The sequence below is a fragment of the Bos indicus x Bos taurus genome, chromosome 12, assembly GCF_003369695.1.
Source record: "Bos indicus x Bos taurus breed Angus x Brahman F1 hybrid chromosome 12, Bos_hybrid_MaternalHap_v2.0, whole genome shotgun sequence".
NCBI classification, from domain to species: domain Eukaryota; kingdom Metazoa; phylum Chordata; class Mammalia; order Artiodactyla; family Bovidae; genus Bos; species Bos indicus x Bos taurus.
Window position 1 is genome coordinate 78,648,368 of NC_040087.1, and position 18,887 is coordinate 78,667,254.

The 18,887-nt window shown below is 43.6% G+C and overlaps 1 protein-coding gene and 1 pseudogene across 5 annotated transcripts in view; both read left to right on the forward strand.

The window, feature by feature from the left end:
* Positions 1 to 18,887, forward strand: part of LOC113902536 (basic immunoglobulin-like variable motif-containing protein) — a 69,237-nt gene that overhangs the window by 27,372 nt on the left and 22,978 nt on the right. For 2 of the 4 annotated variants that reach the window (XM_027557934.1, XM_027557933.1), the window contains 4 exons: positions 5,294 to 5,426; positions 6,045 to 6,131; positions 7,104 to 7,200; positions 8,666 to 10,602. In XM_027557934.1, coding sequence (XP_027413735.1) covers positions 5,294 to 5,426; positions 6,045 to 6,131; positions 7,104 to 7,200; positions 8,666 to 8,959 — 611 coding nt within the window. In that variant the 3' untranslated portion in view covers positions 8,960 to 10,602. Of the gene's footprint in view, positions 1 to 5,293; positions 5,427 to 6,044; positions 6,132 to 7,103; positions 7,201 to 8,665; positions 10,603 to 13,751; positions 14,605 to 18,887 lie in introns of those variants that run through there. The other 2 variants (XM_027557935.1, XM_027557932.1) reach the window with 2 other exon arrangements.
* Positions 2,734 to 4,872, forward strand: LOC113902538 (annotated as a pseudogene). Its single transcript, XR_003513855.1, has one exon. The product of XR_003513855.1 is annotated as a serine/threonine-protein kinase 24 pseudogene (transcript).

Genomic DNA, 18,887 nt, shown 5'->3' on the forward strand with positions numbered 1-18,887 from the left:
TGTCAATGCAGGAGAGGTGGATTTGGTCCCTGGGTCAAGAAGATTTCCTGGAGAAAGAAATGGCAACCCACTCCAGTATTCTTGCTTGGGCAATCACGTGGACAGAGAAGCCTGGCGGGCTACAGTCAATGGGGTCACAAAGAGTTGGACACAAATGAGGTGACTTAGCACGCACACACTGTTACCTTTCTAAAGAGGTGCTATCCCGCTTCTTTATCAGGAGTGTGGTCTTCCATTGATAGGAAGCTCAGTGATTTTTCATTCTGTGCTCAGTTGAGTCCTGGGAATTCTATGGTGGTGCTTCAGGGCTGGTGAGGGGAGAGGGGTGAGCCCGTAGATTCCCTACCTCCTTCTGGGCCACAGTAACAGCTTTGATCCTTTTTATGAACTGGCCAGACATGTAAACTTTCCTTGCAGAAGGTGTTCCATGTCAAAATAAATCTGAAAATTACTGATCTGAATTAGAGGTCAGCAAACAACAGCCCATGAGCACGCAGCAAACAACAGCCCACTTTATTTTATAAATAAAGTTTTATTGGCACATAGACATATCCATTTGCTTACACACGGCCCACGGCTGTTTCTGTCTGTGGCTGCTTTCAGCTACAGCGCCAGAGTTGAGTAGTAGCAAGGGTAATGCCCTGATCCAGGACTTCCCTGGTAGCTCAGATGGTAAAGAATCTGCTTGTCATGCCAGAGACCTGGGATTGATCCCTGGGTCAGGAAGATGCCCTGGAGAAGGAAATGGCAACCCACTCCATTATTCTTGCCTGGAAAATCCCATGGCCAGAGGAGCCTGGGGGGCTATAGTCCATGGAGTTGCAAAGAGTCGGACAAGACTTAGTGACTGAACAACAACAATCTAAGTCCATCAGAACGTTGTCATGTACTTTGAAATAATAACAAAAGATATACCTGAGTAGCATGATCATTACTTCATAGAAGAAAACCCACCTCGTGTCCTCTAGAAAACTAGGACATAGTCTAAGAGTATTTGTAGCAGGTGAAATAGTATGAATATTAATGATGGCAAACTTTCACTTCTATCTCATTTGCCCCTGAATATATTCCAGACATTAATGTGACTCCTATTCATAATCCCAATAAGGAAATCAGCTGTTTTGGATTATATTTGACTTAAGGAGGGAAGTGTGAAATAAAGATTTCCATTAAAAAGTTACAATAAAGTTCTTTCACAGGAAGTTTTAGTTATCTGGGGTAACTTTTTATATGGCATTTTCACAATCTGGCAAAGATTTCAAGAGTTCTTCCTAAGCCAGTTATATGTGTAAGAATCTTTAGTATTTACTGGGTTTATGAAGAGTCCAAATCTATTTACATTTGCTTACTATTCTGGAATATATCTACAACCAAGTTCAGCTATGGAAATGAAATACTGATCATCTTCTTAATTTTAGTTCTTAGAATTTATTTAGAACTGTCCTTGGGTGTCGGTTTTTAGTTTGTCTGAGGAACTCAGCCCAAAACAGCAGAAAGACTTATTTATCGTTATGAAATAGAGATTGTGGTAGAAAAGATTGCCTTGCATGCAGGAATGCACATAATGAAGTAAAAATCTATGGTGAATCTATGAGTAAAAATCTCCTAGCTGAAACCTTGGAGAAAGAGCTTGAGACAGAAATGTTATGGTCTCCATGGAACTCACAAATTGTGTGTATCTCTGGGGGTTGGGGGTGGGCTCCCACCTTCTTGGCTCTGTTACAGCCATTGACCAGCTGTTCTTGGGCTTCAGCTATTTCAGTGGCCAGAAAGTCCATCAGAAAAGCCATAACTTGGAAATTTTCGTCTACTTCAACAATTTTTAGGATTTCCTGTCTTAATGGGCTATTTGTTCATAAATAATTTAGCTTCTTCCAGGAGATGCAAGTTAATGAAACTTCAGTTAATGGCTTTAAGTATTGAGTGGTGGTTAAAAACTGGTTTCTTATGTAATACTTTTGAAATTACTTTGTAACTAATACAGGCAGCCACTGGAAAGAAACAAGGAGAAGCAGTTATAAGGGGATGCAGTGGTTCACCAGCCAGTTTCTATAAAGATGTTCTTACCACTTGGCTTGTGAAAACCGTTCCTCTAATTTGGGTGATTTTTGTAGAAAGGATTGTAATGTGTATTAATGGGAGAAAGTTTTCATCTTTGGAAATTGTTTGGAGTTTGTATTTGTCCATATACTTCAGTGGTTTCCAAATTGGGATGTTTGCATATGACAGCTTTACAGAGTGATCTCTGTGGTCTGGGAAGAATGAATTAGAATATCTACATTTTAATCTAATTAAAAATTCCTATTTTTGTTTATCTTTTAAATTAGTAGTCAATATACATAGTTTATAAACAAACATGCTTACTTAGAAATTTCTAGGGGCTCGGCCGGCGGTGCGCGCCCCACTCCGGCTCCAGGCGCCAGCGCGCGGGCCCAGGCCGCCTGGTTCCAGCCCAGCAGCAGCGGCGGTAGCAGCAGCAGCAGCGGCGGCCGCTCGCTGGGAGGCCCCGCGCTCCTCGCAGCCCCTCCCCGGCGCGGTGCATGGAGACGAGGCCCGCCGTCCGCCCCTGAGCCCGCCGCCCGGCCCAGGACCCACGGGGGGGCTAGGGTGGCCTCGGGCTCCGGCCGGCCGGCCCCCCATCCCCCGCCCCCGGCCGCCCGAGGAGGACTGCGCGTGGCCCGCGGGCCTCGTCGCCCGCGCGGATCGCCGCGGCCCTGCCGTCCCGTCCCAGGAAGTGGCCGTCCTGACCGCCATGGCTCACTCCCCGGTGCAGTTGGGCCTGCCCGGCATGCAGGACACTAAATTGTGGATAATAATGGAATATCTTGGCGGGGGCTCTGCACTGGACCTCTTAGAACCTGGCCCTTTAGATGAAACCCAGATTGCTACTATATTAAGAGAAATACTGAAAGGACTTGATTATTTGCATTCGGAGAAGAAAATTCACAGAGATATTAAAGCTGCCAACGTCCTGCTCTCTGAACACGGGGAGGTGAAGCTGGCGGACTTTGGAGTGGCGGGCCAGCTGACAGACACCCAAATAAAGAGAAACACCTTCGTGGGCACCCCTTTCTGGATGGCGCCTGAAGTCATCAAGCAGTCAGCCTACGACTCAAAGGCGGACATCTGGTCCCTGGGCATCATGGCCATCGAGCTTGCCAAGGGGGAGCCGCCGCATTCCGAGCTGCATCCCATGAAGGTCCTATTCCTTATCCCAAAGAACAACCCCCCGACGCTGGAAGGGAACTACAGCAAACCCCTCAAGGAGTTCGTGGAGGCCTGTTTGAACAAGGAGCCGAGCTTTAGACCCACCGCTAAGGAGTTACTGAAGCACAAGTTCATAATCCGCAACGCAAAGAAAACATCCTACTTGACCGAGCTCATCGACAGGTACAAGAGGTGGAAGGCTGAGCAGAGCCACGAAGACTCCAGCTCGGAAGACTCCGACACGGAGACGGACACAGACGGCCAGGCTTCCGGAGGCAGCGACTCGGGGGACTGGATCTTCACGATCCGGGAGAAGGATCCAAAGAGTCTGGAGAACGGAGCTCTCCAGCCGTCGGATCTGGAAAGAAACAAGATGAAAGACATCCCAAAGAGGTCTTTCTCCCAGTGTTTATCTACAATTATTTCTCCGCTCTTTGCAGAGCTGAAGGAGAAGAGCCAGGCGTGCGGAGGAAACCTGGGCTCCATCGAGGAGTTGCGCGGGGCCATCTACCTGGCGGAGGAGGCCTGCCCGGGCATCTCTGACACCATGGTGGCCCAGCTGGTGCAGCGGCTGCAGAGATATTCTCTAAGTGGTGGAGGAACTTCATCCCATTGAAATCCCTTTGGCATTTGGGGTTTTGTTTTTCCTTTTATTTTTTTCCTTCTTCATCCTCTTCCTTTTCAAAACTCAACGAGAGCCTTTGCTGACTCCGCTGAAGAGGCGCACCATCGGGGGGCCGTTCCCGCCGCAGGGTCGCCTGTCCAGGGCCCCACAGCCCTTCCCTGCTGGCCTGGGGCCTGATGGACTCCGGATGGGGTGGGGGAAGGCCAGCTCCTCCAAGCGATTATTTTATTATTCTCGTTTTTAATTTTAACCATAGTGCACATATCAAGGAAAGTGTCTTTGAAAACAAAAATAATCCCTGAAATGTATATCTGGGATTATGATAAGGCGACTGAAGCAATGAAACCTCAGGTATCCTGCTTTACGTTGATAAGCACCCTGCCCCCGCCCACCCCCACCCCAGGAGATGGAGAAATCGCTCTGGTGGATCAGTGTACAGACTTGTAAATAGCGTCATTTTTACGGAAAACCCTCTCGGCGTGCATAGGAATCACTGTGCACACATCGGCCAAGTGCTTCTGTAGATACCGTCAGTGGAGTAAATATTTGACAGGCCATAACTTGAGTCTATTGCCTTGCCTTTATCACATGTAAATTTTGAATTATGTGACCAGTGATTTGGGTTTTATTTTGTATCTGCAGGGTTTGCCATTAATAATAATTAAATGCCCCTCTTCGGGAACACTCCCTCTGTTTGTACCTCAGCAAATGCAGATTTTTTTCCTCCTGCGTGCCCTACGACCCCTTCGGTACACTTAGAAGTTGATTTTCCTGTTTTCATCGATGGTACTATTTCTTAGTGTTTTAAATGGAAACATATCGCGCCTCATGAAGCTTTAAATTATTTCCAGTTTGTCCCCGATGAAGCGTCCTTGTCTCACTTTGGCTGGAGCCGCGCCCGGCCCGTGTCCCGCGCCCGCCGGCCCGTCCTCCCAGTAGGGTTTTCTGTTGCACCTTGTAGTGAAACCTGCATATCATCTTTCGAAACCTCAACGTGTCTGAATGCTTTCACGAATAAATTTTGTAACAGGATTTTTGCACACACACACAAAAAAGAAATTTCTAGTGACAGATGTATACAATCAGAGAAGTTGAGACCCTTGCTATATATACCAAGTATTAACTTTTATAGACATGCATATGTGTTATTTGAAGGTTTTGGTAATCAAGGACATATTTCAGTTATTTAGTTTGCTATTCAGTTTATCTGAATTTCAGTCTAAAGGGTAAGATTGAAATCCATTAATTTTTTAAAAAAATCTATCAATAGTTATTCATTTTTTCCCCAGCAATGTCCATTTGTCCCAACTAATGTCTTTTCTGCCTTTGAGTCCTTAACTGTTTGTATATATATATATAATTGTATATATAATATACAACATATGTATTGTATAATTGTTTGTATGAAGCATAGACAGTGTTTTATGGTCCCTCAGTTGGTTTGTTTTTGCTTTTTTGTAGCATCTGGGGCATTGTCGAAGTTAACTCATGGATTGAAAGATGAATCGTTAGCTTATATCTATCATTGCCAAAATCATTATTTTTGTCCAATTGGCTTTGAAGCAACCCCTGTCAAGGCGAATAAAGCATATAGGTAAGCATTTTTATATTTTATGTGCATACTTCACCAAGAAAATATATTGTTGAAAGCATTTATGAAATATTTGGTTCATTAGACATTGGAAGACTTGATGATTTGCTTTCCTTACATCAAGTAAGACTATCCTTTTAAACATTGTAGCTTAATCTTTTGCAGAATTGTGTTTGGTTTATTAGGCTTTTCTCGGGATTCCCTGGTGGCTCTGTGGTAAAGTATCTGCCTGAAATGCAGGAGAGGCAGGTTCCATCCCTGGGTTGGGAAGATCCCCTGGAGAAGGAAGTGGCAACCCACTCTAGTATTCTTGCCTGAAGAATACCATGGACAGAGGAATCTGGTGGGGTACAGTCCATGGGGTCTCAAAAGAGTCAGACACGACTTAGCAAGTAAACAACAACATTTTGTAACAAGGGATCAAGCCCTACCTAATTTATGCTTCCTCTTTAATGGCCTCTGGAGTTTTGTTCAAACCTTAACTCCAGTTCTATTCTAGTACTAATGAATGCTATTTCTGCATAAACTTCAGTGTATGTTTTATCAGTATATAATTAAAGTAATATTTTCAAGGGAGTGAATGACTTTATGAAGCTTACTGTGAATGTATTTTATATCTAGCAGGGGTCCCCTTACACCACAGGAAGTAGAATATTGGATCTTAATTGGAGAATCAAGTAGAAAACATCCTGCTATTCACTGTAAAAAGTATGTTAACCCTTCCCTCTCCACTTTTTTCTCAATTTCTGCTAAAAAGCCTGTTGGAATTTTAATTAGAATAGAATCCATAGAATCCATAGTTTAATTTGGGGAGCATTACATCTGAATAATGTAGAGTTTTCTCTTTATAAACATAGACTTTATCTCCGCTTAATTAGAGCTTTAATTTCTCTTGGCAATGGTATTTCTCAGCATAGAATTATATATATATGTTTTGTTAAAAAATTTTCCTATATTTTTTGATGCTATTGTAAATTGATTTAGTTGAAGTAATAGTTGAGTTACAATGTTGTGTGAGTTTTAGGTGTACAGTAAAGTGATTCAGTTATATATATACACATATATATTTTTAAATTATTTCCCATTATAGGTTATTACAATATTGAATATTGTTCCTATAAACTGATTTTTAAAACATTTTATCTCCCAATTATTTTCTGGTAGTGTACAAAAATACAATGGATTTTTCTATATAGGCCTTAAATCTTACACCTTTATCAAATTCAGTTGTTAGTAACAGTTTTGTAACTGTTAGTAACAGTTAGTAACAGATTTGCAATACAAAGCAATTTGTAATTGTTTTGGATTTTCTATACCATCAATCATGCTGTTTATGGATAAAGGCATACTAACTTAGAAAACTTTTGAAAATGTACTTGACTCCAATTAAAAAGAAAATATGGAATGTTTCCACACTAGCCTGCAGGATGTCACTTAACAGGTTGATATATATTTTTATTTCATGTGGAGAGTAACCATTTTTAACCTTGGCATTAGTTGGATAAAGAGAACTGTCATTTAAAAGAGGATTTATGAAACCTAATAGATGAAATAATCCTCTGATGGAAGAATTATTGCCATGGAACTGTTGTAGCAAATTGCTCATGTGAAAAGTTCCATTACTTTTTAAAAGTATTTTAAACCTAAAGAAAATTGTGCTTTATTCTTCCTTAACAATAGATGGGCAGATATTGTTACTGATCTAAACACTCAAAATCCAGAATATCTAGATATCCGGCACTTAGAGAGGGGGCTGCAGTACCGAAAGACAAAGAAGGTAAGAATCCCACCGTGTGTGAAAGTATTTCTCAACTGGCCGAAATGCAGTCATTTTCGTCAGCACTCTAGGTTGTAAATAACAGAAACCCAGTTCAGACCATTTTAGACAGAAAAGTGAAAACCAAGGACACGTGTCTTTAAAAGGAAATTTACAGTAGCTAGGACGGGGTAGCAATCTAGATGTCCATTGACAGATGAGTGGATAAAGAAGTTACGGTGCATATACACAATGGAATATTACTCAGCTATAAAAAGAAACGCATTTGAGTCAGTTCTAATGAAGTAGATGAACCTAGAGCCTCTTATACAGAATAAAGTATGTCAGAAAGAGAAAAGACAAATATTGTATACTAACACATATATATGGAGTATAGAAAGATAGTACTGATTCCACGTGCAAGGCCGCAAACACAGACATAAAGAAAAGACTTTTGGACGCAGTGGAGGAAGGAGAGGGTGGGATGAGTTGAGAGAATAGCACTGAAACACACACACTACCATATGTAAAACAGATAGCTCGTGGGAATTTGCTGTATGATGCAGGGAACCCAAAGCCTGTGCTGCGTGACAACCTAGAGGGGTGGCACGTGGGTGGGAGGAGGGAGGGACGTTCAGAAGGGAGGGGACCAATGTATACCTGTGGCTGATTCATGATGATGTATGGCAGAAACCACTGCAATATTGTAAAGTAATTATCTTCTAATTTAAAATTTAAAAAAGGCAAGAAGTCCAGCCAGGTGCCAGGCAGAAATGTTATCAGGGGCAGGGAGCTAGTCTATCTCGTTCTCAGCTGTCTTTCTGTTTGCTTCCTGAAGATCATCGTCTTTCAACTTAGGTCTCCCTTTCAGAAGAACAGTCTAGACTGAGACGGGCCTGCCTCCAGCCCAGTTCTGTAGTGGTGGCCCAGCTGGAGTCAGGTGCTGACTCCCGGGGCATTAACTGTGGCCTTGGGGCAGAGCCGTGTTTACCAACAAGGCCGCTGTGGGTGGTTCTCAGGGAATGGTATGTTCTGTGGGTTGAGGAGACAGCCCGTTGCTATAATCCCACTAACATGTGAAGAACACATAGCAGGGAGAGGAAGAGGAATGATCTTGGTGTTTGGATTAGGCAATGTGGGAGCACCGAGCGTGCGTGAGAGGTAGAGAGGCAAATGGGGGCGGGGAAGGGGTCTTGGCTCCTGTGGACATTGTTATATTTTTGTAAAGGCAGCTGGTCAGGAAAGATGCTGGGTAGTGTGATCTGATGATGTCGGAAAGGATAAATACTATTTAGATGCAGATGACGGCGGGGAAAAAATCCCATGGACAGAGGAGCCTGGTTGGCTACAGTCTATGGAGCTGCAAAGACAGCACAACTGAGCATGCGTGCATGAAGGAGGGAAAGTAAGAGAATTCATTGGAACCCACATAGTATAACTAGTTTCCTCTTGTTTTCTGAACCCAACATTTTTTTTTTCTTCTTAGGTTGGAGGAAACTTGCATTGCATCATAGCATTCCAGAGACTTAGCTGGCAAAGATTTGGCCTTTGGAACTTTCCGTTTGGAACTATTAGACAGGAATCACAGCCTCCAATGCATGCCCATGGAATTGCCAAATCTGAGAGTGAGGACAATATCTCCAAGAAGCAGCACGGGCGCCTGGGCCGGTCTTTTAGTACTGGTTTCCATCAGGACTCAACATGGAAAAAGATGTCCAGTATCCACGAGAGAAGGAACAGTGGCTACCATGGTTACAGTGATTACGAGGGGAATGACTGACCATGCTGGGTCCCTACGCTGGGGGTCACACACACAGCTGGTCGATGCAGGACTGCGTTAAGGCAGTACGAGATTTTAAGTCTATGTTAAATAGGAACAGATCTTGTGGGGCAAAACATAACCTTGTAGTTCCTCCAGTAAATAAGCTTGTATATGAATAGGATGGGTGATTTCAGACATATAAACAGATAAGCACAGATTTTTTTTTTTTGTCCTTTTAAAATTAAGAGTATATAAACATTCTGGACAGTTTTGCAAAGTCCAATAAAATTACATATAAACAAATCAGACACAATTTCATTCAATAACATCATGATTTGAAATACTTAAGCATGAAGGGACTTCTCATGACTTGACCCCCAGATATTTGTTGCAGTTTTATTCCTAAGCTCAAAATTTAAGGTACTCACTCTCTGCCCTTTAAAGAAAATTGGGGCTGTTGACTTCTAGTTTTTCTCTTGGGTTAAAGCTCATTTCAAATAACTTAGTGAGTCTAGAAATTCCTTTTTACTTGTAGCAGTATCTTGCCTGCCTTGTATTTTTCCTGATTAACTTTCTCAGGATTCTCAATAAAGAGGCAAAAGAGAAAAGACTCCAGGCACTGATCTTTTCTGCTGGTGCAGATGGATGACTTCCTGCATCAACTCAGGTGTTCTGGACTTTCTTGGTATGTTGTTGTTACATATTGACAAGAACTTTAGGTCTTGAAAGACTTCTATAAGTCTACAATAAACCTTGGTTTAGGGATAGAGTAAACGAACAAGTGGGTTTCCCTGATGGCCCAGTGGTAAAGAACCCGCCTGCCAATGCAAGAGTCATGGGTTTGATCCCTGGGTTGGGAAGATCCCCTGGAGATGGAAATGGCAACCCACTCCAGTATTCTTGCCTGGGAAATCCCATGGACAGAGGAGCCTGGCGGCTACAGTCCATGGGGTCGAGAAGAGCCGGACATGACTTAGCAACTAAAACAACAGAATAACAAGTGACATCTGAAGTTTCTACACCTAAAGTAACCTTTGAGGTGAGATGTGATATGTGACTGGTCCCCCCATATGGAGTCATGTGTTGATAAAAAAAAGCATTAAGATGTGTTAGGACTGCCCATCACTCAGAGGGCAACTATCCATATTCCAGGCTCTGAGCTCTTTCCTTTTGTAAAACCATATAGACTATTAGCTATTTGAAGAGAGTGTGTAATTGTTCAGAACGTGTGGATTTCATGTATTTGAGCTCCTGTCCAGTTGCTGTCAGTTTTTCTTCTTCTGCCAACCTGTGACTCATGAACAACTAGGATCTCTTGTCCTTTCATTCCAGGGGCTGTTCCAGGACTCCAGTCAGTAACTTGATTATTACAAGGTGCTGAATATGTTGGTAACCATATTGCAATACACCTCAAGGAAAGGGTTCAGATTTTTATTTTGAAAATATTTTCATTTCCTTCTCTTTTGAATTTTATATCCATGTATCCACTCAGATACTCCTAGCCTACAGATGGGGATATTATGAAATGGGCATTTTTCTGAAGAGAATATTTTGCTTGAAAGGTCAAGGACTGAAAGAGATTTGTAGGTCATTGATTTTGTTACTTCATACTGGAACTTTTAAGAAGTTTTCATCAATAAAGTTTTGTTTTCTACTTTTAATCATGTGAATGTTTTGAACTTTTAAGGATGGAGTGGCCTTATAATTTGAAGTATATGACAGAGGTACATGACAGAATTTGTCAATTCTGCCTGAGTAGTATAAGAAACATCTGACTTTTATAATTAGTGAGACTATAGGTATATGTCTGTAATTTTAGATTTTTGTAAGACTTTATAACAGGAAATAGAAAATGTAATTCTTTAGCTTGAACCAAATGAAAACTGTGATTTCTGGAGGTCAAATCTTGATTTCATATAGCTCAGCCAAATATTTCAGAGAAGAGGTTGGTAAAGAATGGAAATAAATGCAACATAAAACAGAGAACACAGTAACATCTAGGAAAAGAGGATGCATTTATATATATTGCTTATTGGCCATAATCAACTTTTATAAAACACTTAATATACATGATCACTTAATAACTTGGTTTACAAGTTTGGCAGTTATGAGGAGCACACTGAGGTTTATAGGGACTGCTTTTCCAGAATCTGTAAGCCAGTGACTGCACATTGCTCTTTGAAGATTAGTAACATTCCTGTCGTAACTTCTTGGTCAGTTTTTCTTAGGGGTCTCCATAGAAGCAATGAAAGTTCATATTACTGGCTCACTACTAACTGGCTGTTATCATCTTGGGCAAGTTAAGATTGTTTTTCTTGTGCATAATTCCTCATTGGCTAAAATGGGGATAATAGTACTTATCTCACAAACTGTTTTGAAGAATAAGTAAGTTAATACGTGTCAAGTGTTTCACACAGTGCTATCTAGAGAGCAATTGCTATTTAAATGCTTGTTATTATTATTAGCCTATATAATGTGTATTCTCCTGGCAGAATCTTGATAGAGAGCCCTTCGCTGCTGCTGTTGCTAAGTCACTTCAGTCATTTCTGACTCTTTGTGACCCTATGGACTGTAGCCCACCAGGCTCCTCTGTCCTTGGGATTCTCCAGGCAAGAATACTGGAGTGGGTTGCTGTGCCTGCCTCCAGGGGATCTTCCCAACCCAGGACTGAACCCGCATCTCTCATGTCTTCTGCATTGGCAGCAGGTTCTTCACCACTAGTGCTGCCTGGGAAGCCCTTTAAACAGCAACCAAAGGAACCAACTCCCTATTAATCAAATGAACACTCCTCAGTTGATGTTCCTTCAAAAATACATTTTGTATCCAAGAAATGTTGCTCTGGTTTTACAAGCACTTACAGTACTCAAATGCTCACATTGACTACTTGTTTTTACAAACTTCAGAAGGCAATGGCACCCCACTTGAGTACTCTTGCCTGGAAAATCCTGTGGATGGAGCAGCCTGGTAGGCTGCAGTCCATGGGGTCGCTACGAGTTGGACACGACTGAGCGACTTCACTTTGACTTTTCACTTTCATGCATTGGAGAAGGCAATGGCAACCCACTCCAGTATGCTTGCCTGGAGAATCCCATGGACGGAGGAGCCTGGGAGGCTGCAGTCCATGGGGTTGCAAAGAGTCAGACACGACTGAGCGACTTGATTTTCCTTTCACTTTTCCAGTATTGTTGCCTGGGAAATCCCATGGACAGAGGAGCCTGGTGGGCTACAGTCCATGGGGTTACAGGGTCTGAGGTGACTGAGCAACTGAGTACACAGGTCAAGGAAACCTGGCTACTGGGAACCATCTGTTTGGGCAAAAAAATAGTTTCACTAAAAACTTATTTTCCAATCATTTCTTTTCACTGATTTTAATCTAATTTCAATAGTCCAAATCTGAACCAATATGTACGAAAAGGCTACCATTCATTGACCACTAGTGGTTAAGTACTTCACAAACATTACCTATGATCCTTGCTTGAAACAGTTTGCAAGACTGCTTCTATGCCCGCCTATTACAGATGAAGAAAGATGTTTTGAACAAACCTGATCTGAGCAATGCTAAACACCATAAGTGGTTTGGTGGCGGTTTGAATCTAGCCTGAGGGTCCAATCTACCACCTTTCCAGGAGCTACTTTGGCAATGAATTTCTTGTTATTTCTGACCTACAAGCCTCTTAAATGCTGAAGAAAAATGTACTTCAAGGGCTAAAATTTTAAACCATATTACTATCTGGTTACTACAAATTTTCAGATAACTACCTACTTATTAATGAAAAAACATCAACCAAATCTTCCACCTACTTCTGTTTTGACTATGCCAAGGCCTTTGATTATGTGGATCACAACAAACTGTGGAAAGTTCTTAAAGAGATAAGAATACCAGACCACTTGACCTGCCTCCTGAGAAATATGTATGTAGGTGAAGAAGCAACAGTTATACCTGGACATGGAACAACAGACTGGTTCCAAATCGGGAAAGGAGTATGTCAAGGCTGTATATTGTCACCCTGCTTATTTAACTTATATGCAGAGTACATCATGAGAAATGCCAGACTGGATGAAGCACAAGCTGGAATCAAGATTTCCGTAAGTATCAATAACCTCAGATATGCAGATGACACAACACGCCTGGCAGAAAGCAGAGAACTAAAGAGCCTCTTGATGAAAGTGAAAGAGGAGAGTGAAAAAGTTGGCTTAAAGCTCAACATTCAGAAAACGAAGATCATGGTATCTGGTCCCATCACTTCATGGGAAATAGATGGGGAAACAATGGAAACAGTGAGACTTTATTTTTTGGGGCTCCAAAATCACTGCAGCTGGTGACTGCAGCCATGAAATTAAAAGTGGATTGCTCCTTAGAAGAAAAATTATGACCAACCTAGACAGCATATTAAAAAGCAGAGACATTACTTTGCCTACAGAGGTCCATCTAGTCAAGGGTATGGTTTTTCCAGCAGTCATGTATGGATGTGAGTTGGACTATTAGGAAAGCTGAGCGCAGAAGAATTGATGCTTTTGAACTATGGTGTTGGAGAAGACTCTTGAGAGTCCCTTGGACTGCAAGGAGATCCAACCAGTCCATCCTAAAGGAAATTAGTCCTGAATATTCTTTAGAAGGACTGATGCTGAAACGCCAATACTTTGGCCACCTAACGCGAAGAATTGACTCACTAGAAAAGACCCTGATGCTGGGAAAGATTGAAGGCGGGAAGAGAAGGGGACGACAGAGGACCAGATGGTTGGATGGCATCACCAACTCAATGGACATGAGTTGAAATGGACAGGGAAGCCTGGCGTGCTGCGGTGCATGGGGTCACAAAGAGTCGGACACGACTAAGCGACTGAAATGAATTGAAAGCTTCCACCTTTCAGTTATTGCCTCCCGCGATACACAATACTTAGCATCAAGAATTTTCACAACTGGCGGCAGACTGGGAAGAAACCGACGCTAGAAGAGCACGTACAAATCCGTAACTTCTGAAAGAAAACGCTTTGCGTATAGTTTCAACGTTTAACAGAAATAAGATGCCTCCGTGGAGGAGGTAAGGCGGCCAACAAGCCGTAAACACAGGGGCCGAACCACTCCCTCACTTCCGGAATGCATCGGCGCAGCGGATATACGTCATCGTGGGGAGCCAGGACTTCCGCCTTGCGAGACGCATTAAATAGCATCTGGGGCGCTCCGTTTCCCGTGCGTGTACACCTGAACTTGAGGAGATTGGAGTTTTCGTAGGAAGTTTTTCTGGCTGTTAAATCTTGCCTGCGCCGGCCCCTCACCCTGGTCGTCCGTTAAGAGTGCTAACGTTTGGGCCAGAGCGCTGGAGGAGACGAGGACTTGCCCCTCAGCGTCGCCAGTTTTCTCTGGTCCCGTTTTTCTTCCGCAAGGCCGTGTCAGTTTCTGGAAACTGCCCATTTCGACGGGGCCGGTTTTTCCTAGACAGCTGCGGGCTCTTAATTTTCCGTCTTTCCGAGTAGAAGCCGAGAGTGCTCTTCCTGGGCCCGGGGCGGCGGTGCAGCCGGGCGGGGAAGACTTGGAGTGAAAAGCCGCCCGCGACGCCGAGGACACAGCTCCCTCATGGGAGTTCAGGGGCTCTGGAAGCTGTTGGAGTGCTCCGGGCGGCAGATCAGCCCTGAGACGCTGGAGGGGAAGATTCTTGCCGTGGGTATCCTTTACGCGGCGTCGGCGCTGGGGATGCTCGGTGGACGCCAGGGTTTGTTTGTTTTAATGGAAGGATAACTGCTTTACAGAACTGTGGTGTTTTCTGTCAGACATCAACGTGAGACGCCAGGGCTTTTTGCTCTCAGTTTTCCTGGGGCGCAGAGCGGCGTTGGAGGGGCAGCCGGGGGGAGTAGCTATAGGATCTTCCTCTGGACGCTTCCTTCCTAAGTGTCTCATTTCCTCCCGCTTTGCAGTCACAGCTGCCTGGACTGGAGTCTTAGGCCCAGCGCTCTACGCCTCTCTACAGTTCTTTCATCTGGGAAGTGGAGGTGATAACAGTCTCTACACACACAGCTGGTGGGAGGAATAAAGGGAATATTTAAATGAAAGAAGTTTAGAAATAGTGTCTGGCCCTGTTAATATTGCAAATTCTGAAGGTGTTATTCTGGCTGGGAGATCAGCCTGGAGAAAACGAAGTCGACTTCCTACCAATAGTTTTGCCAGCTGTCCTGAGTCTTGCCCGTTTATATTTATGAGAGGAAGAAAAACGTGTGTGGACATGTGTTTTACGTTTTCTTTTTTTAAAAGTAACTTACTTTTTTTTTTGTTACGATTTTTGGAATAGGAAATTCGTATGTTACAGCACCGCAAAGATTTCAAAAGGTGTACCGTGCGTTATTTTCCTCCCAACCTCTGTGATGGACTTGTTGGTGTGCGTGTTTGGCTGGTTTTGTCTTTAGAATTAGATGTTATTTCCTAATTATGGAAACAGGTGAAAGCTGTTTCTGAAATTTTAGTGTTTTTATTCGTTAGGCATTCTTCATTATCTGTTGGAGAAGGAAATGGCAACCCACTCCAGTGTACTTGCCTGGAGAATCCCAGGGACGGGAGCCTGGTGGGCTGCCGTCTATGGGGTCACACAGAGTCGGACACGACTGAAGTGACTTAGCAGCAGCAGCAGCTTCATTATCTTTCTGTTTTTATCTTTCTTTTTTTTTTTCCTGAATGTTCTGTTCCAGAAGCTGGTGGTACCTTCCACCAGTTCCCTAAGTTGGGACGTATGACTAGGGGCTCCATGCTCTGTGGAGAAGACAGTGCTGCAGTAGTTGCTGTGGTAAATGCACTGTCACAGGGGGTGGGGATTCAGCAGGAGGAGCCATTCATTGACTTCGGTTGGAGACAATTCATATGTAATAGAAGAGTGATAATTTTTTTTTTAAGTAAAGCAAGACGATGATAATGATGATGATTATATATTTTTTGCAATGTGGGTAATTTAAAACACATCCGTAATGAATGGTGGCTTAAAAGTTTTATGCCTGATAGCTTGTGGCAAAGGTTTGTGTTTTAAGTACACGTGCTGTGGCCGCCCTCTAGTGGTTCCTTAAACCATTGCTTCCTGAAGGTTTTAATATCTATCCATAGGAATGAAAGCGGTATTGTCAGGAACCCTTAAAACGTCAGCAGAAGTTTATATCAGTTTACATTCCAGCCCGTGTGAGGAATTAATAGTTTGTAAAATGTATTCAGGTTTTTTGGTTTTATTTGTTAATGAAATTACCCTTGGCATACTAGGTTCATAATTTATTCTTGAATCCCTGAAATAAATTGTTTGGTCTTTTTACCATTTACAGCTGAGTGTCTTGTTTATTTATCCAATATAAATGTTTGTGTCAAATAATAAAGAATTAATAATTAAACTTTTGTCTCTTATGGACCTTAGCATTTGTAAAATACACTGAACTCTATTATTAACAAAGTATTACACTCTGTGTAGGCCCCACCTGCAATGTGGGGGGCCTGGGTTTGATTCCTGGGTTGGGAAGATCCTCTGGAGGAGGGCATGGCAACCCACTCCAGTATTCTTGCCTGGAAAATCCGTGTGGACAGAGGGGCCTGGTGGTCTTCAATCCATGGGGTGGCACAGAGTCAGACATGACTGAGTGACTAAGCACAGCGGGTTTAGTAGCCTGTGTTTCAGAAGGTTCATGTCTAGTTCCAAAGGATAACAGAGTTGAGAGCCACCGATCTGAAATTAGATTTTCTCATTCCCTGGTAGCTCAGATGGCAAAGAATCTGCCTGCAGTGCTGGAGACTCAGGTTCAATTCCTGTGTTGGGAAGATCCCCTGAAGAAGGGAATGGCTACCCACTCCAGTATTCTTGCCTGGAGAATTCTATGGACAGAGGAGCCTGGTGGGCTACAGTCCATGAGGTGGCAAAGGGTCCGACACAACTGAGTGACTTAACACTTCATAAAATTGAATGAGTTAAGTAGAAACTTATTCCATCTAATACAGTGGTGTAGCAACCGGAACAAAGCATTTAGAAATCTTGACCCAGTACAATATAGAATTAAGCCAACACCAAATCGTACTTCCAGGATGGACCCTTTAGCTGACGTCTTCTGGTCCTCACCACTGCATTCTGCTTTCACTCAGGCTACTGTAACTAGCTTAAAGCAGGTTTCCTTGTAATGATAGTTCATTCCTCACTTGGCCACTGGGGTGAGCCTTCAGTGACATCCTTCCAGTGACCGCAGATACATCTCGTCCTCTCCCTGCTCCTTTTGCACCCGCCACGTTGGCCTTGAACAGAACACATTTCTGGTCCAGGGCATTTGTGTTCGCTGTACCTCCAGCCTCACTGTCTTCTCTCATTTGCTCAGATCTGTGTTACTTCTTTGGACAGGCCTTCCCCATCTAATGTAGTCCCTGTTGACTCAGTAAAGAATCTGTTTGCAATGCAGGAGACCTGGATTTGATCCCTGGGTTGCAAAAATCCCTCTGGGGAAGGAAATGGCAACCCACTCCAGTATTCTTGCCTGGAGAATTCCATGGACAGAGGAGCCTGGTGGGCTACTGTCCATAGGGTCAAAAAGAGTAAGACATGACTGAGCAACTAACTTTCATTTTTTCCCCCACCTAAGAGCCATTGACTCTCAATCATGTTTTTGCCCATTTACTCTGCTCTTAGTTTTTTCCTTGGCACTTACCAACAACCTAATGTATTCTATAGCTATACTTGATTTTTATTGTTTGTCTTCCCTATTAGAATTGCAAGTTTCTCAGGGGTGTGGACCCTGTCTGTTTTGTTCATGGCTTTATTTTTCACTCTTCTATCCTTAGGCTTTTGGGTATGCCTAGTAGCCCACAAATATAGGAGTGAATCTAGCTTGCTGTCCACTAGTTGGTTTATGTAGTGTTTATTCAGTTAATTGTTGATGGGCCTTGTCTTTTATGGTGGTAAGTTAGGTAATGTCATTCATACGAATATTTTAACTGCTCAGCTCATCTGATTGCAGATCTTTGTTGCCTCCTCTGTACGCTGAGAGGGAGAGCCATGCCAGGCAGTGTGGTTTAGGCACATCACGGAGCTCACAGTCTGGACTGCTCCCCCGCTAGATTGTAAACTCCATTAGCGCAAACGCTTTGTTTGGTCTAGTTATGTATCCCCGAGCGCATAGAAGCATTTCTGCTGTGAAGTCAGCAAGGTGTTTTTACACAAGAGTGGATCACTGGACGTCTTAATCTCGGCCCAAGGGCTCAGAGAGGGAGGCGCTTTTTCAGGCTGGGGAAGGAGCGTGAAGACCTTGCAGGAAGGAAGGAGCTCAGTGACTCCAGGCTTCCAGAGAAGCCCAGTGGCTTGACACGAGCCAGGAGAAATGAGCAGAGGGCAGCTCATTGAGGGCTTCGCAGACCTGAATGAGCCTCAGATGATATCCTAAAGGCAAAGGGAAGCTTCCCAGGGGTTTTCACTATAGGTATGTTGGTGAACTCTAACGTAGACTTTCAAGATAGAAAGGGGGAACTGATGGGACCTGGCAGTGCTGGGTGAGGGGAAGGTATGGGGTGGCGCTCAGGGTTCTGGCTTGAGCGAACTGGAGAGATGTCCACTGAAACGGGTGTGAGCAGCCTGGTGCGAAGACAGGGAGCTCTTTTTTTTTTTTAATTTTTTTATGGATCTCAGGTTTTGCTTGTGTCAGGTCTGCAGTGACTGTGAAGCAGCAGGTAGAGATGTCAACTTGGTCATCCATTCTGGGGTCAGGAGAGCTCTGGGGCAGAGGTCCATGCCTGGAGTGCGGGGCTGTGGGGGCTGCAGTTGCAGGGGGCCAGAGGTAGCCTGGGTGGACGCTGCAGACAGGAGGAAAGGAAAGGGCCTGAGAGCCACCACCGTGGAAGTGAGCACTCTGATGGTGGGCCAGGGGAGTGGGCAGAGATCCAGGGAACGCAGCAGAGGGCTGTGTCCTTCTCTTAGGAACAAATAGAAAGCAGTTAGTTAAAAAGCAC